The sequence below is a fragment of the Scyliorhinus torazame genome, chromosome 16, assembly GCF_047496885.1.
Source record: "Scyliorhinus torazame isolate Kashiwa2021f chromosome 16, sScyTor2.1, whole genome shotgun sequence".
NCBI classification, from domain to species: Eukaryota; Metazoa; Chordata; class Chondrichthyes; order Carcharhiniformes; family Scyliorhinidae; genus Scyliorhinus; species Scyliorhinus torazame.
Window position 1 is genome coordinate 23,534,724 of NC_092722.1, and position 27,021 is coordinate 23,561,744.

The window sequence follows — 27,021 nt, forward strand, 5'->3', positions numbered from 1 at the left end:
AAGATAGCAAGGAAATTATTTTGGGGGATAAATCTTTCTTTCCTCTCAAATCCTTGCTGAGGCAGTTCTCAGGTGCAGTTTACGTTTGGGTTCTTGCTTAAATTACCATTTTTACTGCGCGAGTGTGGACTGGATGGATACCTGGCCACAAAAAGGATCTCTGCCTCCCCAACGGAGATCAGATCACTTATCGCAGCCAAGATCAAATCAGGGCGAGTCTGGGCTATATAGCTCATGACCAAGAATAGAGTAGCCATGGAAGGAATGCAGCAGATTGACCAGTATGTCAAGTTTCAGACGGGGAGACTTCCGGTTGCAGCTATGCCTAGGTAGGTCGCACGTTCGGCAACTCCCGTCGGGAACGGACTTTTGGGCTCTTCAGAGGGGCCCCAACGGCAATTGTTCGACAGCTTCCAGTGTGGGAAGGTGACAGCAAGGTCCCACCGACAGTATATGGATTAGACCAGGAGTGGAGCGGTTAAAAAAGTGATCCTGGTGCAGCGGAAAGTGCGAGGGAGGAAAAACAAGATGGCGGAGGGTGGAGACCAAGCAGCGTGGGCGCAGTGGTCGCAGGAGCAGCAGGAGTTTCTTAAACGCTGCTTTGAGGAGCTGAGGACAGAAATGCTGGCGTCAATGAAGGCGGTGATTGAGAAGCTTGTGGAGACCCAGAAGGCCCAAGGGGCGGCGATCCTGGAGGTGCGGCAAAAAGCCTCGGAGAACGAGATCTTGGGCCTGGCGGTGAAGGTGGAGGCGCACAAGAGGTGGGTGGAAAAATTTGAGGACCTGGAGAATAGGTCGAGGAGGAAGAATCTTCGGATTCTGGGTCTCCCTGAAGGAGTGGAGGGGCCCGATGCCGGGGCATACAGGAGCACGAAGTTCAATTCGCCGATGGGCGCAGGAGCGTTCCCGAGGCCCCTGGAGCTGGATGGAGCTCATCGGGTCCTGGCAAGGAGACCCAAAGCCAACGAGCCGCCAAGGGCTGTAGTGGTGAGGTTCCACCGCTTTATGGACAGAGAGTGTGTCCTGAGATGGGCCAAAAAGAGCGGAGCAGCAGGTGGGAGAACACGGAGATCCGAATTTACTAGGACTGGAGTGCGGGGGTGGCTAAGAAGAGAGCTGGTTTTAACCGGGCTCAGGCGGTTCTCCATCGGAAGGGGGTGAAATTCGGGATGCTGCAGCCAGCGCAATTGTGGGTCACGTTCCAAGATCGGCACCACTATTTTGAAACGCCTGATGAGGCATGGAACTTTATCCAGTCTGAAAAGTTGGACTCAAACTGAGGGTTTGTCGTGGGGGGATGTTTACTGTGTTTACTGCGTTTGGGGAATGTTCTTTTTGTTTTGATGCTGGGTGGGGATGGGTGAATGGATTTGCTGTGGGAGAGTTTGGGCGTCGGTGTTGGAGGGGCAGGGCCCCACGGAGGAAGAAGGGGGGGGTGGAGGCCCGGGGATGGGGAGTTGGGGTAAGGCCGCAAAAAGGAGCTGCGCCAGAGGGGGCGGCTCAGGAAAGCGCGGGCTTCTTTCCCGCGTTAGGGAAGGATGGGCGCCCGGGGGGGGGGTCCCATAGAGCCTACTCCCGGATAGACTTTTTAATTTTGAGTAGGGCGCTAATCCCGAAAGTGGAGGGAACGGAATATTCGGCCATAGCCATCTTGGACCACGCCCCGCATTGGGTGGAGCTGGAGTTGGGGGAGGAGAGGGACCAGCGCCCGCAGTGGCGCCTCGATGTGAGACTGTTGGCGGATGAGGGGGTGTGCGGGCGGGTGTGGGGGTGTATTGAAAGATACTTGGAGGCCAATGACAACGGGGAGGTGCAGGTGGGGGTAGTCTGCGAGGCGTTGAAGGCGGTAGTCAGGGGAGAGCTAATCTCCATTAGGGCCCACAGGGCGAAGAGGGAGGGGAGGGAGAGGGAAAGGTTGGTGGGGGAGATTTTAAGGGTGGACAGGAGGTATGCAGAATTCGTGTGGCTATTATTGGGCTGCCAATGTGGCGATGATCCGTAAGTGGGTAATGGAGGGAGAGGGGGCGGCGTGGAAGAGGCTAGAGATGGCGTCCTGTGTGGGCACGAGCCCAAGGGCGCTGGTGACGGCACCGTTGCCGCTCTCGCCGACATGGTACACCACGGGTCCGGTGGTGGCGGCGACGCTGAAGATTTGGGTGCAGCGGAGGCGACACAGGGGCGAGGTGGGGGCCTCGGATTGGGCACCGATTCGGGAAAATCATCGGTTCGTCCCGGGAAGGATGGATGGGGGGTTTCGGAGCTGGCATCGGGCAGGGATTAGAAGAATGGGGGACCAGTTCATCGATGGGACGTTTGCGAGCCTAGGGGCCTGGAGGAGACGTTTGGGCTAACCCCGGGAAACGCTTTCAGGTTCATGCAAGTGAGGGCGTTTGTGAGGTGGCAGGTGAGGGAATTCCCGCTGCTTCCGGCAGGTGGTATTCAGGACAGTGTGGAGAAGGCAAGGTTTCGGCAATTTACCAGGAGCTGAAGAGGAGGCGGCCTCGGTGGGGGAGTTAAAGGGCAAGTGGGAGGAGGAGCTTGGGGAGGAGATAGATGAAGGTCTGTGGGCTGATGCCCTGAGTAGGGTTCATTCTTCCTCCTCTTGCGCCAGGCTCAGCCTAATACAGTTTAAAGTTACTCACAGAGCGCATATGACAGGGGCGAGGTTGAGTAGGTTCTTTGGGGTGGAGGACAGATGTGGGAGGTGCTCGGGGAGCCCGGCAAATCACGTCCATATGTTCTGGTCATGCCCGGCGCTGGATGGGTTATTCCGAGGACTATGTCCAAGGTAGTGAACGCCCGGGTCAAGCCGAGCTGGGGATTGGCATTATTTGGGGTATCGGACAAGCAGGGAGTGCAGGAGGCGAAAGAGGCCGGTATTCTGGCCTTTGCGTCCCTGGTAGCCCAGCGGAGGATTTTGCTACTATGGAAAGATGCAAAGCCCCCTAGTGTGGAAGCTTGGATCAATGACATGGCAGGGTTCATCAAGCTGGAGAGGATAAAGTTTGCCTTGCAAGGGTCTGTGCAAGGGTTCTCCAGGCGGTGGCAACCGTTCCTAGACCATCTCTCGGAGCGCGAGGAGGAGGTCGTCAGCAGCAGCCCAGGGGCCGGGGAGAGGGGGGGGGGGGGGGGAAGAGTTCTTTTGGGGCGGCGTTTGGGTGAAGGTGTTTTTTCCCCCCTATTTGTGCTCTTAAATGTCATATGGGGGGGTTATTGTATATGGGGGAAATCCAATGTATAATTTCTGATTGTTGTGTTTTTGTTTCTTTTTTCTTGTTGGGGGGGGGGGGGCGGTTTTGTTGAAAATTTTGAATAAATATATATATATTTTTTTAAAGTTTCAGACAGGGAGAGATTACACAGACCCAGGTAATATTCCCTGGTATATGGACAGTTAATAAATAGATGATATATTTTTTATGATTTTGAAAAGCGTTGATAGGATAGAGGAAAGCTTTGAATGCTACTGAGAGAGTCTGAGACAAGGGGACACAGTCTAAAAATGTCAGCAAGGCAATTAAGTTAGGAAACATCTTTTGTGTGAAGAAGTGGTGGAGGTGTGAAATCCTCTTCCATAAATAGCCTTAGATGCTAACTCAATTAATAATTTTAGATTGGAGATCGAAATACCCTTGGCTTGTTAAATAAAACTAGGGATACGGAGCCAAGATAGGTGGACAGAATTATGATACCAAACAACCACTGACACCACTGAACAATGGAATGTTCAAGGGGTTTAATGGTCTTGTGTTTCTATATTCCTATTGCACAAGAGTGCTGCATTTACCCCCTCACAGATTGTGATAGATTTATATTGCTATCACTCCTAGTTTTCACTACAGCATACAGGGCATGTGCCAAGCTGCTAATTGATGAAAGCACATCACTTACCGCTGCCTCAGCTTCCTGCTTCTTCACTGCTACAGCACTCGACGAGTTCTCTCTCTGTTTCTCTAATTCCCTGTTACATAGACGCACACAATACAAAATGGCAAGTTATCTCAGTGACTACCCAAAGCCTCAAAAATGTAATATCTTAAAAAAAAGAGAAAGCTGTATTATAGGGATTAGAAACACAGTTGAAATTATAGAGAGAATGACAGATAGCCAAGAGTGAGCTACAGGGCAAATTCTAACAGAGGGATAAGTAAAATTTATAGGAATAGTTAAAACATTTCCAGTGGTGTTTATGGCTATCAATTGATGAATATGTTTCTCTACAAGACAGTAGCGTAGTTTGGGCAGGCACATCAGAAACTTGCTTCACAGAGCCATCTAGTGGCTAGAGCCTGTGGCTATACTACGGGAGCTGCCACAGTTAAATTGAGGTGTTGACATAGTTATTTACAATGGAAGCTTGAGCATTAAAAAAAATATGAATCAGGAAAACAACAAGTCAGGTTTGTGCGCAAGGATTTTCTGTCCGATCGGTCAATGATATATGTAGTAGGTAGCAGAAGGAGTTACAGGCTAGACTCTGTCACAGGTTTGTATCATTTGGATTAATAAAGTGTCAGAGACAGAAGAGCATGCGACAGACTGGAATCTACTAGAGGGGTTTGAAAGGTTTAGAAATTGAATAATGGATACTTTGGAGTTAGGTTGGTGTCAAACCAAAGGGATCAAGAAAGTAGATAGAATAAGATCACTGGCTGGGAGTAGCATCCGCCGCCAGTGTCCAATAAACAGTTTGTGAGGCAGCACGGTGGCGCAGTGGGTTAGCCCTGTTGCCTCACGGCGCCGAGGTCCCAGGTTCAATCCCGGCTCTGGGTCACTGTCCGTGTGAAGTTTGCAAATTCTCCCCGTGTTTGCATTTCGCCCCCACAACCCAAAGATGTGCAGGGTAGGTGGATTGGCCACGCTAAATTGGAAAAAATGAATTGGGTGCTCTAAATTTATGAAGTTAAAAAATAAACAGTTTGTGAAAGGGTGATGTGGCAGTGATGTTGTCTTACTAGTTTATACCAGTGCATTTAGTAATTACTGAAAATTGCTAAGTGCACAAAGAATTTCAGAATTAAATAGCAAATGTTTGTCTTTCTCTGTTTATTTTCTCTCCCAAAGACACTGATTTTTTGGGGTACAGTTGTACAGATGCTCATTGGTCCCTCAGTCGAATAGGCATTATTTGCATATGTCCGGGGCTTCCTGTTTTAAATGGTTCAGCGGCACACGAGGCAGCGAACAGCTGGATCAGGTGCATCTGGGGGAATGCAAAATGGGGGGGCGACCTGGAGGAAAATACAAGACAGCGTTTCACCCCACTCAAAGCAAGACTCACTTTTCTTTCTGTAATTGGAGGTAGGGTTTGATGATGAGCTGGTGCATGGCAAAGTAGACGACGAGGGGTCCGACAGTAGCATAGAAGATGGCACTGGGCAAGAGTTGGTCTGTCAGATGAATAGGGAAGAAGTAAGTCTGACTGGCTCGATTCAACCTGCAGTGAAAGGAATTTTAAAGACAGAATTCAGAAGGGAAAAGTAAAATCCATGGATGCAGGTTTTCCCACTGCTTACAGGACTCCAGCTTGCTAAACAACCATTAGACATTATTAGTAGATACTGCAGGCAGTTCCACTGACTCAACCATTGGATGCCTCCATTACATCGCAGGGGTATGGCTTGTACAACAACTGATTGTTACAAAGCACCGTTAACACCTAAAGGTTCATCACAGGAGCATTCTAAAACTAAGTATGATACTGAGTCGCATTAGGAAATCTAGGTCAGATGCCCAAAAGCTTGGTCGGGGCTTTTTTTTTGGGGGGGGGTCTCTTAAAGGGGGAAGGAGAGGTGCAGAGGTACAGGGAGGGTTTTCCAGAGCTTGGGACCAAAGTGACTGAAGGAGTGGCTGCCATTGGTGGCGCGATTAGAATTGGAGATGCACAAGAGGCCAAAATTAGAGGGGTACGGTGTTGTGGGGCTGGAGGCAATTCCAGAGATAGGGAGGGATAAGGTCATGGAAGGATGTGAAAACAAGAATAACAATTTTAGAATCAGGATGTTGTTCCACAGAGGGCCAATATAGAGGTTAGTGAGCACCGGGGTGATACGAATATGGGAATTACTGGGAGGTAGAATGCGGGCAATAAAGCTTTGGATGACTTCATGTTTATGGGGGGTAGAATGTGGGAAACAGCGAGACGGTGTATTGGAACAGTCAAGTCTAGAAGCAACAAAAGCATGAATGAGGGTTTCAGCAGGAGATGAGCGGAGACAGTGGCAAAGATTGGCGATGTTTGAGAAAAGGACATCAATGGACTTAATGATGGCATGAATCGGAGGATGGCAGCGCATCTTAAGAGTTGAATGTGATACTGATGTTGTGAACAGACTGACTGTTGCTAGGGAGAGGGATGGGGTTGAATGGAGTTTGGAGTGGTGTCTGGAAACGATGTCTTCAGTAATGGCCCATTCTGCATGTGCAAAATGTTTCAGAAGGTTCTGCTATTGCTAATGCTCCAGCTGCGATTCAGCAGGCATGTACTGCTGAGGCTGTACAAGGCTCTGGTCACACCCCATTTGGAATATTCTGAGCAGTTTTGGGCCCCATATCGAAGGAAGGATGTGCTGGCTTTGGAGAGAGTCCAGAGGAGGTTCGCGAAAATGATCCCCGGAATGAAGGACTTATCATAGGAGGAGCAGTTGAGGATTCTGGATCGGTTTTCGATGAGGTTTAGCAGGATGAGGGGGGATCCGATTGAAACTAACTGAATACTGAAAGGCCTAGATAGAGTCGGACATGGACAGGATGTTTCCACTAGAAGGAAAATCTAGAACCCCAGGGCACAGGCTCAGACTGAAGGGATGATCCTTTCAAACAGAGATGAGGAATTTCTTCAACCAAATGGTGATGAATCTGTGGAACTCTTTGCCGCAGAAGGCTGTGGAGGTCAAGTCACTGAGTGTTTTTAAGGCAGAGATAGGTTCTTAGGTTCTTGATTAATCAGGGGATCAGGGGTTATTGGGGGGGGGGGGGCAGGAGAATGGGGCGAGAAACACATCAGCCACGACTGAATGGAGGAACAGATTCCATGGGCAGAATGGCCTATTTCTGCTCCGATATCGTATGATCTTGTGGTCTGAGATTAAAAACTGAACACTTCTGTAAAGTGTCCCACTGCACTGCAAGATGGTTACAATGATTCACAAGAACAGAATAAACCCATTCACCTCCTTGAGCCGACATTCATTTAGATCGTGGATGATCTGTATCGCAACTCCATCTACCTGCTTTGGTTGCATATCCCACAATACCTGTACTGATCGAAAAACTACAGAAGAGGATATGCAACACTGAGTCACCTGTCAGGTGCCTGGTCTGGAATAGGACAATACGTTTTCCGAAAATATATTCTTCAATGCATTTCCCTGCTCTCCGTACTCTCAGAGGTAGGCAGACAATATGCCCAATGGCCAAGACATTGTGTTAATGAGTTGCTGAAAGCAGAACGAGGAGGAAGAAGTGGAACCAACTCCTCTGATTTTATTTGCCCTTCCTTTGGAAAAGCCATCGCAAATCTTGGCAGTTTCCCCATGGGTACACAGTCTGCTGGTGAGTTGCAGGGTGAAGCAGTGGGGCTGAAGCTACACTGGGCCACTCGGTGGCTCAACAATTGCACCCATCCAGCATCCAGGTCACCCGAAATGGAAAAGCTGCAACAAACCCCTCAAGTCAACAACTCTGGCTCCTTAGCTTGGGCAAAGAGAAAGAATGCTCCTTTAAAGAATTTTACACATGTAACACATTGTTCAATACATACTTAATTTTGAGGGACACTCCCTGGGGAACTCCAATACTGACAGTTGCTCCGAGGATGCTGTGTCTGGAGATCTTCCTCTCAGCACCATATTCAACCAGAGTACCAAAGAATCCTGTCCTGTAGGTAGAACCGCAACAGGCTCCATGAAACATTGTCACTTTTGTGCAGCTTTAATTCCTAGCTATCCAACATTCCAATCCAGCCTGTAACTCACTCTGAAATATCCGGTATTCTACACGTGAACCCCCAACTTGATAAGATTCTACCCTGTAACTTACTTCCAGATATGTGCTACTCTATATGTTAACCGCCTTAACATTCTGATTAACCTGCAACCTAGAACCCATTCATGGGTGTACTTTATACAGTACCCAACCCCCTCCTTCAATCCCTTGGTTAGATGCCAGCCTGTAACTCACTTACCCACATGTATTCCTAGAATTACTTGAACTCTCTACATCATGATCTTTTACATCAACGTTACCGTAACCTTGCTTTAACACATAATATTTAATATCATATACAGTGTATTAGAAGTGTCTGTCCCTTGTACAGCTTAAATCACTATATATTTAAAATTACACCAAATGATTCTTACTTGATTGTCCCCTTTATTCTGGTTTGGTCATCATCCTGGAACTTGTATTGGTAGCTCATTAATACAAATGAATGAGGAATTCCTAGCTGTAAACAAATCAGAATACATTATTTAAAATATTCACTTAAAAGGTTTTAACAACAGAGTTGGGGCTGAGTGGTGCAGTAGATATACTTCCTGGAATTTGGATTCAAACATTTGCAGGCTGGTGGGATGAAAGCCCCCTCCATCTGCAGGCTGTAAAATGGGTTTGGACAGTTTCAACACAATCCGGACTATCAAGCCACAGAACCTATACTTGGACACAAGTTGCCAATCTTAGTCAAAGATGAGTGGTCCTTCCTGTGGCTCAGTGGTACGGTTACTGAACTGGTAATCCCCAAACCAAGGGCAATGCTCTGGGGTTTACTTCTAACGCATACAGAAATCTGCCCTGGGAGTGTTGGATGGTGGTGTGGAGGGAGCTTTACTTTGTATCTAACCTGTGGTGCGTGGAGTACCGGTCTTGGGGGTGTTTCATGGGGCAGTGTTGAGGGAGTTTTACTTGGTAATGAATTAGTGTTGTACCTGTGCTGAGAAAGTGTTTGGTGGGACTGTGTGGATGAAACTTTTTGTCTGTATCCAGCCCATGGGAGTGTTTGACGTGACGGTGCAAAGGAAGCTTTACAAGAGATAGAAACCATACGGTCCCTTGAGCCTGCTCCACCATTTAATTCGGCTCCAACTCCCACTTTCCTGTCTGCTCCCCAGATTCCTTAATATACTGAGATAGCAAAATTTTAAATATTACTTTCTGGGATGTGGGTATCCTTGGCTTAGGCCAGCATTTATTGCCCATCTCTCTTTGCTCTTGAGAATGTGGTGATGAGCTGCCTTCTTGAACCGCTGCAGTCCATGTGGGTCGGTAACACTCAGTGTTGTGAGGGAGGAAGTACCAGGATTTTAACCAAGTGACAGTGAAGGAACGATAATATAGTTCCATGTCAGGATGGTGTGTGGCTTGGAGGGGAACTTGCAATTGATGGTGCTCCCATCCATCTTCCGCCCCTGTCATTCAAGGAGGTAGAGTTCACGGGTTTGGAAAGTGCTGTTGAAGGAGTCTTGCCGAGTTGCTGCAGTGCACCTTGTAGATGGTACACATTGCTACCACTGTGTATTGGTGGTGAAGCAAGTGAACGTTTAAGGTTCTAGATGGGGTGCCAATTAAGTGGACTGCTTTGTCCCTGAAGGTGTCAAACTTCTTGAATGTTGTTGGAGCTGCAGTCATTAAAGCAAGTGGAGAATATTCCATCACACGTCTGACTTGAGCCTTGTAGATGGTAGACAGGTTTTGGAGTCAGGAGGTAAGTTACAGAATTCCCAGCCTCTGACCTGCTCTTGTAGCAACAGTATTTATAGGGCTAGTCCAGTTCGGTTTCTGGTCGATGGTCACCCCCAGGATGTCGATAAAGGGAGACTGTACTGTCACTGAATGTCAATGGGAGATGGTTAGATTCTCTCATGTTGGAGGTGGTAATTTCATGGCACTTAAGTGGCACAACAGTTTCTTGCCACTTATCAGCCCAAACCTGAATGTTGCCCAGGCCTTGCTGCACAATTGCTTCAGTCTCCTTCACTCTGTAACTAACCACTGCTATACCTGGCCTGGAAATAGTTTACGGGTGACTGAGATGTTCCAACCCTTCACACCAATCATGATGATCATAATAAAAGTCACTAATTGCTGGGAAGGGTGGTGAAATATTATGATCCAACAATAGCACTTGTTATAAAAATGTTTAAATCTCCCTTACCTGCATTGCTATTGTAAGGTGGCTGGTTTTAGTGTCCCTTACTAGACTGGTATTCATGGCGGACTGACTGCCCCAGCGCCATTGCAGGTAACCCATTGTGTTCTTGTCCAGGTTTCGTGCTAGGACTGTGGTCAAGCCAGGACGGATTCCACGAGATGAAAACTGTAGCCCACAATGAGTGGTGATAAAACTGTACAGGATCAGGGAGAACAGAGAACAATTGTTGGGGAAGTCCAGTGTTTTGTTTAAATAAAAAGCTAAGCATTCCTGTTTTCCCTCCTTTATAGGTTTCCCGAGTAGCTGTTCATCAGGAGCAAACTGAAGAAATGAGTGATCAGCCTCGTCTGACCTTGCCCACCCCCAATTTTCATATCTTATGTACCTGCAAAGTACGAGTGGCAGATATGGGTTGTCAATGCAGGTGGTTGGGTGTGGGAGTTCTGCCTGACTTTTTTTCCCCTTCCCAATCCATAGACCTAGCCCCGTCTATCCCAGATCAGCTAGCTCAGCAACTGGTCAGATTGTGCCTAGTATTCTTGTACAATTCTTTTGGCTGCATATTTACTCACTCACTGACTCATAAAGCTGAAAACTTTTAAGATGAAGTCGGTTTGCAAAATTCTCAACTAATGAGGACAATTCCCCAATAGCAAAGTTGCATTGCAGCATTTTGGCTTTGCTAATTGGATCTTACAGGCCATATGCCCAGTGCTCGCAAATGGGAAATGGTGCTGACTGTGGAGGGAGGGCAACAATCCTCATTGACTCAGTTTCAATTGAATGTGAGCCTAAAGGTTGGAGGTCCTTGTTTAAATAACAATGATACCTTCTTTCCCACACACCCCTGCATTTAGAAATATAGAAATTTGTGGACAAAAACCACAGCCTCGGTCCCTTCAGTTTACCTTCCTCCATTCTAGTAGGCATGGAGTTAACTAATCAGAGTAAGCAATTTCTATGGAACAGTCCAAACAATCCCAGACATGAGACTAGGAAAATCTCAAGTAGTGGAGAGCTTTGAGAACCATAGGCCCAATGTCATCTGTTTCTCCAGAGCACGCCATACTCACCATGTCAAGTTTCAAAATGCTCTCATACATTTCTTTCAGGAAACAACATTTTATAGTATCTAATTCGGACACCAACGAATCAACACTATCAGTCCCAGCCATCACCCTGTGGCATCTGTTCCACAGATTAATCGCACATTTGTTGTAATAATGGTTCCTCAGATCAGTTCTGCATTTACTGGTTATAGTCTGCATTATGCAGTCCACTTAGAATCCAAAATATCAAATCATCTTTCAACCTTCCCTATGGTAGTGAGTAGGTGCCCAATTAACCTCATAATCCAATCCCACTATCTCCTCAACCATTGCTATCTTCCGTTTCCTTTCAATAGCTGAAATTTTCTTTTTGTGCGTGACGATCAGAACTTTATGCGACATTCTAAGTGAGGCTGGAGCAACAATTTACAAAGTTGTACGGTGACCTCACTATTTCCACTCAATACTGATCCTTTAAATGTACCAGCATTTGATTTGCTTTGCTTACTGCCTTCAAGCATTATTGCTCAATTTGTCAACCAGGACCCCCAGATCTCTTTCATTTTCTGTATTTCATTTTTATTTTCAATACTGAAGATCATTTCCTGACAGAGAGCAAGTTGGCGAGTAGCTCACTTCTGTTGTTCTCTGACCCCCCTGCCAGAACCCCAAGCATTTTCCAATTGACCATCGCCTTGGAGTAACCTTTATAAAGAGGAGCCAGTTGCAATCATTCCATGTCACCACTGGTGCATGTAGCACATTGGTAGTCATTTAATTTTGTGGTGTGCATTGCCTGAAGCTCAGAAAATATACATTGGCCTTGGAAGAGGTGCAGCGCAGATTCGCCAGACTGAGACCTAGGCTTAAAGGGATAAATTACAAGGACAGATTGCTTGTAGATTGACAGATGATTGTGATATTTTAAATGATTAAAGGATTTCATAGAGTGGATAAAAAGAAACTTCCCTCAATGTGAAGGGAGTTGTGTGGGGGGGGGGGGGGGAAGAAAGCGAGAGAGAGAGAGAGACAGAGCGAGAGAGAGTGAGCGAGAGAGAATCCAGAACAAGGGCAGATAATTTCATAATCACGGTAAGGTTGTTCACGAGCAAAACCAAGTAGCTCTTTTTCACAAAAGGGTGATGGAGGATTGGAATGCAGCAATTGCAGGAGGATGGAAATATAAATGTATTGCTGGTCATTTTACCTTCTAGTGAATACAGAACAAAACACCAGCAACAACAGTCATGTCCATTTGGAAATTAATATTGGAACCTGCACACGTCACTTACCTTTGTGATGTGAGGTTTCTAAATATTTTCAGCCCAAATAAAGGCCCTTGAATGTCTCCCGCCCCGAATTCCAACTGGGAAACACAAAATGAGCATTTAAGAATGAATGGAACATTACAGGCCTTGTGCTAATTTACATGACTTGTTTCAATATCAGGATTGTATCATGTTCATTTTCAATAACGGTTGTATCAGCAGCATTCTTGCCTCAGTTAATGGTTGCAGATTCTAGCACCACTTGAAGCTTGAATGCACAAGCTCGGCAGAAGGATGAGATGATAAATTATGATTTGTCTACCTGTTATGCAGAAGCTGTCATTAAATCCTGGGACACTATGTGAAGATCAGGGAGTTCTCCCTGAGACCTGGATAACATTCCATCTTTCAGAAAAAAACAAAAGCTGCTCATTCATCTCATTTGCTGTTTGTCTTTTTGTACGGTTGCATAAAAGGCTGTGATGTTTGGTTACACAACAGTCAGCTGCTGCTTTAAATATTCTAGTGAAATGTAATAAGGAACTGCACAAATGCAAAACTTTCATCTGCAGAGTACTCTGCTAGGTGTTGGAGAGCACAAGTGCTTTATGATGAAAATCCTTTTACAGCAATTAAACACCAGAACCATTTTCAATGCGTCAATGGCCATAATTGCACCTGACCTTAAAACACAACCTGTTGCTGCATGACCCCGAGTTGCAGCTGACAGCAACTATGTGGCTGCACCACCTGAAGATCTCTGTCAAGTAGCTGACAGGCATTGGTCGTGGAAAATAGTTACTTCTTGCTACTAACTGATGTGCATTATTTGGATAAATACTAGTGAGCGCTCAATCTTTATCAATACAGAGGGATAGGAATCAGTTAAAGGAGCATTACACTGTATTGGGCTCTCCTGGGGGCCATAACTGCAAATTCTCAAACTGACACAATCAACCTGCCAATTAAGGATCAAAAGATATTGGGAACACGATATATATATTTCAACTTGTGTTTGATGGCAAGGTAGTTTGATATGGACTGCAGAGATACGTTGCCTCACGTTAGCAAGCTATGTTGCATTCTTGCATGAGTCATAGCCTCACAAAACATGCTGCATTTGAATAAAAGAAACATGCAGGTTACGCGAACTAAATTCATGTGTATCCCAAACAATCCTGGTACAAGTGTAAAATTCCGAAGGATCAAACCGTTTCCAATTCACTATCACTGTAGAATTTTGATTGGAGTGTTTGAATGGTCTGTAGAGCAACCATTTGCAAACTGTCAATTTCATGCAACTTTCTTTTTTTAAACAAACAATTTTAATGAGGTATTTTTGGCATTACAAACAACCACAGTATAAAAAAATAGAGTACAAAGAACAATAGTCATAATGCAACCGCCGACATCCGTCCCTCCAAAGCCCGCCTATTTTAACCCCCTACTCTATGCTACCCTAACCCCCCCCCCCACCCCCCACCCCACCACCCTGATGACGATTAATTCTCTGCAAAGAAGTCAATGAATGGTTGCCACCTCTGGGCGAACCCTGACACCGACCCTCTCAAGGCGAACTTGATCTTTTCCAGGCCGAGAAAGCTTGCCATGTCGGTTAACCAGGCCTCAGGCTTCGGAGGCCTAGAATCCCTCCAAGCCAGTAATATCCGTCGCCAGGCTACCAAGGAGGCAAAGGCCAGAACATCTGCCTCTTTCTCCTCCTGGACACCCGGGTCTTCCAACACCCCAAAAATCGCTACCCCTGAACTCATTTCCACCCTTGTCTTCAATACTCTTGACATGACATCTGTGAACCCCTGCCAATATCCCCTAAGTTTTGGGCATGCCCAGAACATGTGGACATGGTTCGCCGGCCCACCCGCACATCTGACACACTTGTCTTCCACCCCAAAAAATCTGCTCATCCGGGCCACTGTCATGTGTGCCCGGTGCACCACCTTAAATTGGATCAAGCTAAGCCTTGCGCATGTAGTGGTCGCATTGACCCTGCTCAACGCCTCCGCCCATAGGCCGTCCTCCATCTCACCCCCAGGCCGTCCACCATCTCACCCCCCAGTTCCTCCTCCCACTTACACGTCAGCTCCTCTATAGGGGTCTCCTCCGCCCCCATTAATTCTTTGTAGGTGTTTGAGACGCTCCCCTCCCCCACCTAGCCCCGAGACACTACCCTATCTTGAATCCCTCTTAATGGCAGGAGTGGGAAGGATGATACCTGCCTGCGCAGAAAGTCCTTCACCTGTAGATATCTGAAGTCATTGTCAGCCCAAACTTCTCTTCCAGCACCCTCAAGCTAGGGAAGCTCCCTTCCAGAAACGGGTCCCCTATCTTCTCAATTCCGGCACTTTGCCATACCCAAAACCCCCCATCTAAGCTCCCAGGAGTAAACCGATAGTTGTCACATATTGGGGACCAAACCGATGCACCCACTGCACCAACGTACCTCCTCAACTGACCACAGATCCTCAGGGCCGCCACCACCACGGGACTGGCGGAATATCTCGCCGGCGGGAACGGCAAAGGTGCCCCCAAGCTGGTACCCCTGCATGACGCTGCCTCCATCCGCTCCCAAACCGCCCCCGTCCCCACCACCCACATCCTTACCATTGCAATATTGTCTGCCCGGTAATAATTACTAAATTTGGCAGGGCAAGCACCCCCTCCCTCCGATTCCTCTCGAGCATCACCTTTTTCACCCGTGGGGACTTAACCGCCCAAACAAAGCCCAAAATGATTTTATCGATCCTCTTTAAAAAGGACCGTGGGATGAAAATCGGGAGACATTGGAACACAAATAAAAAATCTCAGCAATACCGTCATCTTAACCATCTGCACCCTCTCTGCCAGTGACAGCGGAAGCGCATCCCATCTCCGAAACTCGCCCCTCATCTGCTCAACCAACCGGGACAAGTTCAACTTGTGTAACCGGCTCCAGTCGTGCGCCGCTTGTATCCCCAGATATCTAAAATTGTCCCCCACTAACCTGAACGGTAACTCCCCCAGCCGACCCTCCTGACCTCTTACCTGGACTACAAACATCTCACGCTTCTTCATATTCAGTTTGTATCCCGAAAACCGTCCAAATTCCCCCAGAATCGCCATAATCTCCCCCGTCCCTGCCCCTGGATCTGCTACATATAGGAATAGGTCATCCGCGTACAGTGATACCCTATGCTCCAACCCCCCCCACCCCACCCAACCCAACCACCCCTTTCCAACCCCTTAAAGCTCTCAGAGCAATTGCCAGTGGCTTTATGGCTAAGTGGGGAAAGGGGACATCCCTGTCTTGTCCCCTGGTGCAGCCTAAAATAGTCCGAGGTCGTCCTGTTCGTCCTTACACTAGCTTCCGGGGCCTGGTACAACAACCTGACCCAGTCGATAAAGCCCCTACCAAACCAAACCCCAGCACATCCCATAGATAGTCCCACTCTACCCGGTCGAACGCCTTCTCCGCATCCATGGCCACAACTACCTCAACTTCCCTTCTGTCCGGGGGCATCATAATCACATTAAGCAGCCTTCTTATATTGGCCACCAACTGCCTACCCTTGACAAATCCGGTTTGGTCCTCCATAATCACCTCTGGTACACAATCTTCAATCCTGAAGGCCAACACTTTGGTCAGCAGCTTAGCGTCCACATTAAGCAACGAGATCGGCCTCTAGGATCCACACAGCTCTGGGTTCTTGACCCACTTCAATATTTTTTCGATTTTTTAAATTTAAAAAAAATGAATTTAGAGTATCCAATTCATCTTTTTGTATTAAGGGGCAATTTAGTGTGGCCAATTCACCTAGCCTGCACATCTTTTGGGTTGTGGAGGCGAAACCCATGCAAACATGGGGAGAATGTGCAAACTCCACACGGACTGTGACCCAGAGCCGGGATCGAACCTGGGACCTCGGCGCCGTGAGGCAGCAGCACTAACCACTGCGCCACCGTGCTGCCCATTCCGCTTCCACATTAACGAAATGGTGGCCTGTGACATCGTCGGGGCAGCACCCCTCTATCCCTCACCTTGTTAAGAACCTTGACCAGCAACGGCCCTAATATCCCCGAAAATTTCTTGTAAAATTCCACCCTGAACCCATCCGGCCCTGGGGCTTTACCCGACTGCATTGCCTTCAAGCCCGCAGATATTTCTTCGGCCCTAATCGGAGCCCCCAACCCATCCACCAGTTCCCTGCCCACCCTTGGGAAAGTCAGCCCCTCCAGAAAGCGTCTCATCTCCTCAGGCCCCGTGGGGGGTTCCGAGCGATAGAGTCCGCTGATTAGCCCAGCCGAATCCCCTACCAGGTTCCCATCTCCGTCGACCACCTTATCAATTCCCCTGGCCGCCTCCCACTTCCTCAAATGCTGTGCCAGCATTCTGCTGGCCTTCTCCCCATGTTCATACAACCTCCCCCTCGCCTTTCTAAGCTGCTCCACTGCCTTGCCCGTGGACAGCACTCCAAACGCAGCCTGCAGCCTCCGGCGTTCCCTTAACAGTTCCACCCCCGGGGTCACCGCATACCTCCTATCTATCCGTAAGATCTCCTTGATCAGTCGGTCTGTCTTTGCCCTATCCGTCCTGTCCCTATGAGAATTTCATGCAACCTTGACATCCGAGCACGATCCAAGCTCAAGAATCCTTAGCAAACGCATCCTAGATCGGGAGTGAGGTTCTGAACAATAACTGCAAAGGAACCCCAAGAGTGGCAGGTTACACTTTGCTACTGCGAGGAGTAAAGATACAGCCCTTACCTCGCCCCATCCCTTTGCAGAGGTGACTCGTCTCAACGCAATGTTAATCGAACCACCGCCATTGCCATTCTGTGTTGAGAGGCTCCCTGCCAGTACTGCTGTATCCGTCGTGGTTAATGGAGCCTGGGTGAAATGAATGTCAATTAAATCAATTAAACTTCACATTTATAACTTGATGCTAACCCACAACATATACCAACACAAGGTGGGCACCAAGTGACAAAGAGAAACTTTTGACTATTGCCACCTACTTCAATAGATTGTGATATATGCATTTTATTAATTTCAATTTGAGGAAAGCGATTGCCTGGCTCTTCAAACTCCTCATCATAGTGGTCAAACAGATCAGTGGCATCCACACCAACACTTATCGTACCCTGCAAGAAGATTAAACAAGTTATTGCTGTTTTATGTGCAATTCTAAAGTGACAGTGCATCAAATAATGTGTTCAACTCCTGAAACTATTCAAAAGAACTACCCCAGGTCTTAAACTGACATATGCACCTGTCCATTTCATGCAATGATGCACAAGTACTTAAATCCAAGTCTTATCTCCAGAGGAAATAGGGTTAGCCAGCAAATCTGTAGTTTTATGATCTTGTTATAAATTCCTATGCCCACATTTGTAAAGGAAACAACGTACACTAGTCACACTCCAACCATACCAGTTGAGGCACTGCAGCACCTCCAGTGGTGGGGGATAGCAACTAGAACATGACAAATTTATAAGATACTTCACTTAAGTGCACACACAAGAATTTATAATGGAAAACGTTAACAAAATTCCCCCACACATTTTTTAGCATAACTACGGATGTAAACTCAGACATACATACACATTTTGAAGCGCTTTCAATTTTTCACCACCAACACCTGTTTGAAATTTGTATTGCTCCGGGTTTCTTTTTCTGTGTTTTTCTCTTTCGGGTCGGTAAGGGTGGCTAGGGCGGGCTGGGCACTGTTTTGGTTGGGTTGGTCGGGGGGGCTATTGGAGGGGGGTAGGTAAACGGAACAGGGGGGGGTGGATGGCGGTGAGATGGGGCCCCGCGGCGGAGAGGGAGGCCCGGGTCAGGGGTGAGGGGACCGGGCCTGTAAACGGAGCTGCGACAGAGGTGGCGGGGCCTGGTAGGTGGAAAGCGCAGGCTTTTACCTGCGTTGAAGACTGGAGGGGGCGGGGCCGGGGCAGCAAAGCCCCCTGATCCGGCTGATAACCTGGAATATAAGGGGATTGAATGGGCCGGTTAAGCGGGCCCGCGTGTTCGCGCACCTGAAGGGGCTCAAGGTTATGCTTCAGGAGACACACCTGAAGGTGGCAGACCAGGTAAGATTGAGGAAAGGGTGAGTAGGTCAGGTGTTTCACTCGGGGCCGGATGCCAAAAATCGAGGGGTGGCGATCTTGGTGGGAAAGAAGGTGTCGTTTGAGGCGTCGAACATTGTGGCAGATAATGGCGGCAGGTACGTAATGGTAAGTGGTAAGTTGCAGGGAGAGAGGGTGGTACTGGTCAATGTGTATGCCCCGAACTGGGACGATGCGGGTTTTATGCGGCATATGTTGGGTCGGATCCCAGACTTGGAAGTGGGGGGCCTGATAATGCGGGGAGACTTTAACACGGTGGTGGATCCGGCACTGGATCGTTCCAGGTCTAAGACGGGTAGGAAGCCGGCGGCAGCTAGAGTGCTGAGGGGGTTTATGGACCAGATGGGAGGGGTGGACCCTTGGAGATTTGCAAGGCCGAGGGCTAGGGAATTTTCATTCTTCTCACATGTCCATAAGGTTTATTCCCGAATCGACTTTTTCATTTTGAGTAGGGCGCTGATAGCGAGAGTAGAGGATACTGAGAATAGCCATTTCGGACCACGCCCCGCATTGGGTGGACTTGGAGAGGGGACAGGAGAGGGACCAGCGCCCGCTGTGGCGCTTGGAGGTGGGGCTGTTGGCGGACGAGGTGAGCAAGCGGGTCCGAGGAAGTATAGAGAGGTACCTGGAGACCAATGACAACGGGGAGGTCCGAGGGGGATGGTATGGGAGGCACTGAAGGCGGTGGTGACGGGAGAGCTGATCGCCATTAGGGCCCATAAGGAGCGGAGGGTGGGTGGGTTGGGGGGGGGGGGGGGGTAGACAGGAGGTATGCGGAGGAGCCCGAGGAAGGATTGTTGAGGAATTCGACCTGACCACCACCAGGAAGGTGGAGGTGCAGTGGAGGAAGGCCCAGGGGGCGGTCTACGAGTATGGGGAAAAGGCAAGCCGGATGCTGGCGCATCAGCTTCGGAATTGGGACGCAGCTAGGGAGATCGGGGGAGTTAAGGACAGGGGAGGGAGTGTGGTGCGGAGTGGGGTTGGCATCAATGGGGTCTTCAGGGACTTTTACAAGGAATTGTACCGATCCGAGCCCCCACAGGAGGAGGGAGGGCTGGGCCGCTTCCTGGACCAATTGAGGTTTCCAAAGGTGGAAGAGGGACTGGTGGCGGGATTGGGGGCCCCGATTGGGCTGGAGGAGCTGATCAAAGGGATAGGAAGTATGCAGACGGGGAAGGCACCGGAGCCGGACGGTTTCCCGGTCGAATTCTATAAAAAATATATGGACCTGTTGGGCCCACTGTTAGTCAGGACCTTTAATGAGGCAAGGGAAGGGGGGGGGGGCTTTGCCCCCGACAATGTCCCAGGCACTGATCTTCTTGATCCTGAAGCGGGACAAGGATCCCGTGCAATGTGGGTCTTACAGACAGATTTCCTTGCTAAATGTAGATGCCAAGGTGCTGGTGAAGGTCTTAGCCACGAGAATTGAGGACTGTGTGCCACAGATCATCCATGAAGACCAGATGGGGTTTGTGAAGGGGAGACAGTTGAACGCGAATGTGCGGAGGCTTTTGAATGTTATCATGATGCCGGCGAGGGAGGGGGAGGCGGAGATAGTAGTGGCGATGGACGCTGAGAAAGCCTTCGATAGGGTAGAGTGGGGGGTACATGTGGGAGGTGCTGAAGAGGTTCGGGTTTGGGGAGGGGTTTGTAAGGTGGGTCAGGCTGTTGTGAGGTCCCGATGGCGAGTGTGGCCACAAACAGGAGGAGGTCCGAGTACTTTCGGTTGCACCGAGGGACGAGACTGGGGTGTCCCTTGTCCTCCCCCCCTGCTCTTCGCGCTGGCGATTGAACCCCTGGCTATGGCACTGAGGGAGTCAAGGAACTGGAGGGGGTTGGTGCGGGGTGGGGAGGAGCATAGGGTGTCACTTTATGCAGACGACCTGCTGCTGTATGTGACAGACCCGGTGGGAGGAATGCCGGAGGTAATGAGGATTTTTGGGGAATTCATGGACTTTTCGGGGTACAAGCTCAACATGGGGAAGAGCAAGCTGTTCGTAGTTCATCCAGGGGACCAGGAGAGGGGGATTGGCGAGCTCCCACTAAAAAAGGCGGAGAGGAGCTTCAGGTATTTGAGAGTCCAGGTGATCAGGAGCTGGGGGGCCCTGCATAGGCTTAATTTTACAAGGCTGGTGGAGAAAATGGAGGCGGAGTTGGGACACGTTGCCGCTGTCCTTGGCGGCTAGGGTGCAGTCAATCAAAATGACGGCGCTCCCAAGGTTTTTGTTCCTGTTCCAGTGCCTCCCAGTGTTTATCCCAAAGGCTTTTTTCAGGCGGGTTAACAGTATAATGGGGTTTGTGTGGGCACGAGGGACTTCGAGGGTGAGAAGAGTGTTCCTGGAGCGGAGTAGAGATAGGAGGGGACTGGCGCTGCCCAACCTCTATGGGTACTACTGGGCCGCCAATGCGACGATGGTGCGCAAGTGGGTGATGGAGGGGGCAGCATGGAAGAGGCTGGAGACAGCGTCTTTTGTGGGTACGAGTCTGGGGGCGCTGGCAACGGCGCTGCTGCCGCTCCCTCCAAGGAGGTCTACCACGAGCCCGGTGTAGTGGCTGCCCTCAAAATTTGGGGGCAATGGAGGCGGCACAGGGGGGAAGTTGGGACCTCGGCGTGGACCCCATTACGGGGGAACCACCGGTTCGCCCCAGGAAGAACAGCTGGAGGGTTTGCGGGGTGGCACAGGGCAGGGATACGGAAGTTGGGGGACCTGTTTGTGGACGGGAAGTTCGCGAGCCTGGGTGAGCTGGAGGAGAAGTACGGGCTCCCACCGGAGAACACCTTCAGGTACTTACAGGTAAGGGTGTTTGCCAGACGGCAGGTGGTGGAATTCCCGCGGCTACGGCCACACACAGTACAGGACAGGGTGCTCTCGGAGGGGTGGGTGGGAGTGGGGAAGATCTCGGAAACTTACCAGGTGATGCAGGAGGAGGAGGAGGAGGAGGCGGCCTCGGTGGTGGAGGTAAAAGGTAAGTGGGAGGAGGAGTTGGGAGAGGAAATTGAGGAAGGGACGTGGGCAGATGCCCTGGGAGGGTGAACTTTTCCTCATCGTGCACGAGGCTCAGCCTCATACAGTTTAAGGTGCTGCACAGGGCACACATGACCGGGACAAGGATGAGCCGGTTTTTTGGGAGTGAGGACAGGTGTGTTAGGTGCTCAGGGAGCCCAGCAAATCACACCCATATGTTCTGGGCATGCCCAGCGCTGGAGGAATTTTGGAAGGACGTAGTCGAGGGTGGTGTCGAGGGTGGTAGGATCCAGGGTCAAACCGGGCTGGGGGCTCGCAATATTTGGGGTGGCAGAGGAGCCGGGAGTGCAGGAGGCAAAAGAGGCCGGAATTCTGGCCTTGGCGTCCCTGATAGCCCGGCGAAGGATTCTTCTTCAGTGAAAGGATGCAAGGCCCCCAAGCGTGGAATCCTGGATCAGCGATATGGCGGGGTTTATTAAGTTGGAGAGGGTGAAATGTGCCTTGAGAGGGTCAGTACAGGGGTTCTTTAGGCGGTGGCAACCGTTCTTAGACTTCCTGGCAGAACAGTAGACATTGGTCAATGGCAGCAGCAGCTCGGGGGGGGGGTTTAACTAATTTTGTGTTTTTTTTGTTATTTACACTGAGGGTCTGAGAGGGTGTATATACTTGTTGTATTAAGTCGGGGTGTTAATGTTAATTTATTATTTATGTACAGGGGGGGAGGGGGTATGATGGGGTGCTTTTCTGGACTGTGTTTTGTACTTAACCCTGTTGGGTTCCTTTTTCATTTTGTTCTTGATATTTTATGAAAATCTTTAATAAAAATTATTTTTAAAAATAAAAAAAACCCAGATTCCACCGCACAAGCAATGGCATATGTTCTGTAGCTTCATACTCATTTCACAATCTCCTTGAATAAGCCTGGATGGTGAACTTTGGTTGCATTCCAGTGTGGTAGCTGTCAGACAATCTTGACCTTGATCTCTCCCATACGTTCCCTCCCACCAACTGGAGCAGTAGCCTTGGCTGCTGGCTCCCCCCTCTCTCCTCTTGGGATGCTGTGGGTCATTACCAAATGACCCAGCAGGTCCTGATGTACCTTGGGATTTGTTCTTTGTTGTAGTCGCCTCTCTTCCCTTTCGCGTTGTAGCCTTTCAAATTCTTCACGTATTTCAACCGCTGCTTTTTTCCTTTCCACTAACTGTAAAACAAATACATCAAGCAGCTGCAGAATTACAGTTTCTTGCACATTACATGGCTTATTTGCAATTTTCTATACGAGTCAAAAAACAGCCCTGTATAACTTACTACCCTCCCACTCAGAACTGATAAACTCCACGCCTCGATGACTCAGCTGGGAGGCAGTGAGCTTTATCTGAGCCAGACCAGAGAGGTCTCGGATTCTGTACTTTGATGTGGAAGTAGCCGATCTCAGCTGGGTTGGAAGGGCCAATTTAATAGCCCAAAGCCTCAATTGGGGGGGGGGGGGGGGGGGGGGAGAATTAGAAACTCATCAAGATAGCTTTGAAAGATTCCCCCTACTTGGCAAACCTAATCATCAATAAGGACAAGAGCATTACCATCCTGACTTTATATTGCCATTTGTTCATCATTGATGGGATAATATCCTGTTACTCCCTACCCAATAGCTTTGTGGAAACATCATCACCACAAGGACAGCAGTAGTTAAAGGAGATGGCCCACCACTACCTTCTCAGGTACCTCCAGATGCATAGGAGCCAACGCCTCGTCAGTATCGACAGTACATCCAATGGGCACATATTTTAAAGAGAACCGGTTCTCTTTCAGATTGTGATCCGGTTAAACCTGATGGCAAGTGCGCACACACACATCAATTAGGACAGTGATACATGTCAACACCCAAAGCATCGGCTCAAACAAGAAGCAAGGTAGTATAACATACATTAAACTACACAATATCAGCATATAGAGTCAAGTGCGTCAGAGGTGAAGATTAGGAAAGAGAGGGAAGCTCAACCAGGCGAATTTTCGACCGAGATGTCAGGTGGTATGTTTAAGAACAGAGGGAAGCAATGGAGCAGCACATGGGACTGGAGGGGGCATCGGTGTGGTCACCGATCTGTGACAATCATCGGTTCGCTCAGGGTGGAGGGCTTCAGGTGGTGGCAGCGGGCAGGGATTGAGAGATTTGGAGATCTCTTCATTGAGGAGGGTTTCCCGAGCTTGGAGGAGCTAGAGGAGGAGTTCGAGTTGCCAGGGGGGGGAATAGGTTCCGGTACTTACAAGTGCAGGATTTTGTCCGGAGGCAGATTCCGGGCTTTCCTTGCCTCCCACTAAGGGGAATACAGGATAAAGTGATGTCAAAAACGGGGTCGGGGAGGCGAGGTTCTCGGAAATAAATAAGGAACTGATGGAGTGGGAAGGGATTCCAATAGGGGAGGTGAAGAGGAAGCGAGAGGAAGAGTTGGGAGGGGAGTTGGAAGTCAGGTTATGGGAGGAGGCCCTGAGGAGTCGGTACATCCTCGTCGTGTGCCAGGCTTCGCCTGATCCAATTCAAGGTGGTCCACATGGCTCATATGACATGTGGCCCGGATGAATAGTTTTGAGGAGGTGGAGGACAGGTGTGGGGGAAGTCCTGCGAACCATGGACATATGTTTTAGGCGTGTCCAAGGCCATGGGGATTTTGGCAGGCATTTTCAGATGTCATGTCAGAGGTCCTGGAAGGGAGGGTGACTCCGAGTCCAGAGGTGGCAATATTTGCAGCGTTTGAAGATCCGGGAGCCCAGGAGGGGGGCTGACGTTTTGGCCTTTGCCTCCCTGGTGACCCGGAGACAGATTCTGTTGGGATGGAGGGACTTGGAGCCTCCAAAGTCGGGTGTTTGGGTCAGTGACATGGCAGGGTTTCTTAGGCTAGAGAAAATGAAGTTCGCCTTAAGAGGTTCACTACAGGGGTTCGCTTGGAGGTGGCAGCCACTCACCTTCTTCAAGGAAGATTGACCCATCAGCAAGGCGTGTGTGTGTGTGTGTGTGGGGGGGGGGGGGGGGGGGGGGGCATGGAAGTGTCGAATAAGGGCAGGGAATCTAATGTATGGGTAGTTAGGATCTATGCTTTGGGGGGGGGGGGGGGGCGAAGAGATTGGGTATGTTGTGTGTGTTGGATCTCTTTGTTTAAAACGTTAAAACTATAAATGCCTTAATAAAATATTTTCTGAGAAAAAACAGAGGGAAGGGCAGAGTTGAGAAATCTAAGAGTTAAAGTTGACCTAAAGTCGGCCTGATGTGCAATTTACCTACAGTGGTCAGAGAGATCAGGGAACATGGTTTCTGAGCAGAGAGTGATATTTTACAAAATGGAGACGGTTGAAAGAAGATTGTTACTCTCTTCCATACTATTAGCTCCTTAAATGGAATTTTGAACCATAACTTGCAGGGGAAAAATACAAAATAAAATTATTCAAAATTTCTGGATCTTGTATCGTTCAAGCAGCAGTTTGTACACAACAGTTTAATTAATCATTTCTGGGAGCAATATTTATGTCTAAAGATGTGAAGGTTAGGTGGATTGGCCATGCTAAATTGCCCTCAGTGTCCAAAAAGGTTAGGTGGGGTTACTGGGTCACGGGGATAGGATGGAGGTGTGGGCTTAAGTATGGTGCTCTTTCCAAGGGTTGGTGCAGACCCGATGGGCCGAATGCTCTCCTTCTGCACTACAAATTCTACGATTTTATGATTTAAGCTTCTGCAATATGTATTTAAGACTGAACACTAATGTCGCCAAGATTTTGGTTTATTCTGCTGCACCTCTTGTGACAATTTTTACCAGTTCTCCCACCAGCAAATCTGTGAGCGTATTAATTTATTGCTGGTTTAGGGAACAGTTTGGGCTGTGGCCTCATGCTCACCAGGAACCAGATTGAGAACACCCCAAGTCTTTTTACGCAAGACTCAGCAAAGTCAAGTCCATCTAATTTCAATTTGAGCTTAAATCCAACCTTTGGGGAGAAGTGCTGGGATAGAATATTGTCTTACCTCCCATCCTTCCATGTCCAAGCCCTTTTTACCATAGATGTCATAGATGGCTCTGCTCTGGGGATCACTAAGTACTGTCAAGAAAAACAGGAAAAATAGCAAAGATTTAGAATGAACTGATCTTTAAAAACGAGTCATAGAAACATCGAATTTACAGTGCAGAAGGAGGCCATTCAGCCCATCGAGTCTGCACCAGCTCTTAGAAAGAGCACCCACCGAAGGTCCACACCTCCACCCTATCCCCATAACCCAGTAACCCCACCCAACACTAAGGGCAATTTTGGACACTATGGGCAATTTATCATGGCCAATCCACCTAACCCGCACATCTTTGGACTGTGGGAGGAAACCCACACACACACACGGGGAGGATGTGCAGACTCCGCACAGACAGTGACCCAAGCCGGAATCGAACCTGGGACCCTGGAGCTGAGAAGCAATTGTGCTATCCACAATGCTACCGTGCTGCCCAGTTTGAGAGGTTTCTCCACAAAATCACCATCTTCTTTTATTCCTGGCCATAACCCCTTTTATTCCAAGTGTAACTTTAGTACTTCACAATTTTGCTTGCTCTGAAATATTTTCAGAAGTTTCATCCATTGGTCTATACTTCAAAAGGCAGTTATCGGTTATGTGTATAATCTATCATTAGATATTAACCACAACAGTGTTCCAAACCATATTCCCAGCATTATTACTATTAGATTTACTCTGCAATTCATAGGATATGTGGTTCTGTAAACAAAATTGTGGCATGGAAGTCTGTGACAGCGAGAGAGAGAGAGAGAAAGACAGTGAGAGAGAAAAGACTGAAAGCATGAGAAAAGAAAGCATTTTGATCACAATAGAATGAACAGAATAGGAGGGGAGCAGAGAAAAGACGACAAACAGAATAGAGCGATAACAGCCTTCAGAGAGGATTGATCGCAGGAAAGATGGACTATTGGCATGCCACACTAACTGGTTCACAACAACCTGCGCACCAAGGGAAGAAAAAGATGCAAATCATTTGGGATTATTTGATACGTAATAGGTCAACTGAGAAAAAGGGTGGTTGATGGGGACATGGAAAGAGGAAATCAAAGCTGTGCGTTTCATTTTCCTTCTACCACCCAAGGTACTTACCTTCATATGCCTGGTGCACAAGGTTAAAGAGAGTCTCTGCCTGTTGTTTCAGATCTGGGTCTCGGTGTTTGTCTGGGTGGTAGAGCATACACAACCGACGATAAGCAGCCTTGAGCTCATCTTGTGTGGCCTGCAATCAACAGATAAATCAGCAACATTTAAACACAAAGCAGCTAGAAGCAAAGGTTGTTCCAAAGTGACCTGGTATGGAGTCAAGCTGACAGCACTGTTGTCTGATCCAAGAGTTTAATTTAGCTCTCCAGATACATTTTGCTGGAAGGTATGTCACTCGGTTCTATGTAATCTGTGTAAAGATCACTGGGGTTGGTAGC

General features: G+C 48.6%; 1 protein-coding gene across 1 annotated transcript in view; it reads right to left on the bottom strand.

Annotated features, from left to right (window-relative positions):
* The window catches only part of LOC140392631 (dnaJ homolog subfamily C member 11), a 64,152-nt gene that overhangs the window by 17,190 nt on the left and 19,941 nt on the right, over positions 1–27,021 (bottom strand). Inside the window, exons 2-12 of the mRNA XM_072478073.1 lie at positions 26,690–26,819; positions 25,565–25,638; positions 22,652–22,753; positions 17,480–17,605; positions 17,229–17,351; positions 12,492–12,565; positions 10,154–10,343; positions 8,361–8,446; positions 7,763–7,879; positions 5,282–5,437; positions 3,892–3,961 (exon numbers count right to left, since the gene is read on the bottom strand). Coding sequence (XP_072334174.1) covers positions 3,892–3,961; positions 5,282–5,437; positions 7,763–7,879; positions 8,361–8,446; positions 10,154–10,343; positions 12,492–12,565; positions 17,229–17,351; positions 17,480–17,605; positions 22,652–22,753; positions 25,565–25,638; positions 26,690–26,819 — 1,248 coding nt within the window. The remainder of the gene's footprint in view (positions 1–3,891; positions 3,962–5,281; positions 5,438–7,762; positions 7,880–8,360; positions 8,447–10,153; positions 10,344–12,491; positions 12,566–17,228; positions 17,352–17,479; positions 17,606–22,651; positions 22,754–25,564; positions 25,639–26,689; positions 26,820–27,021) is intronic.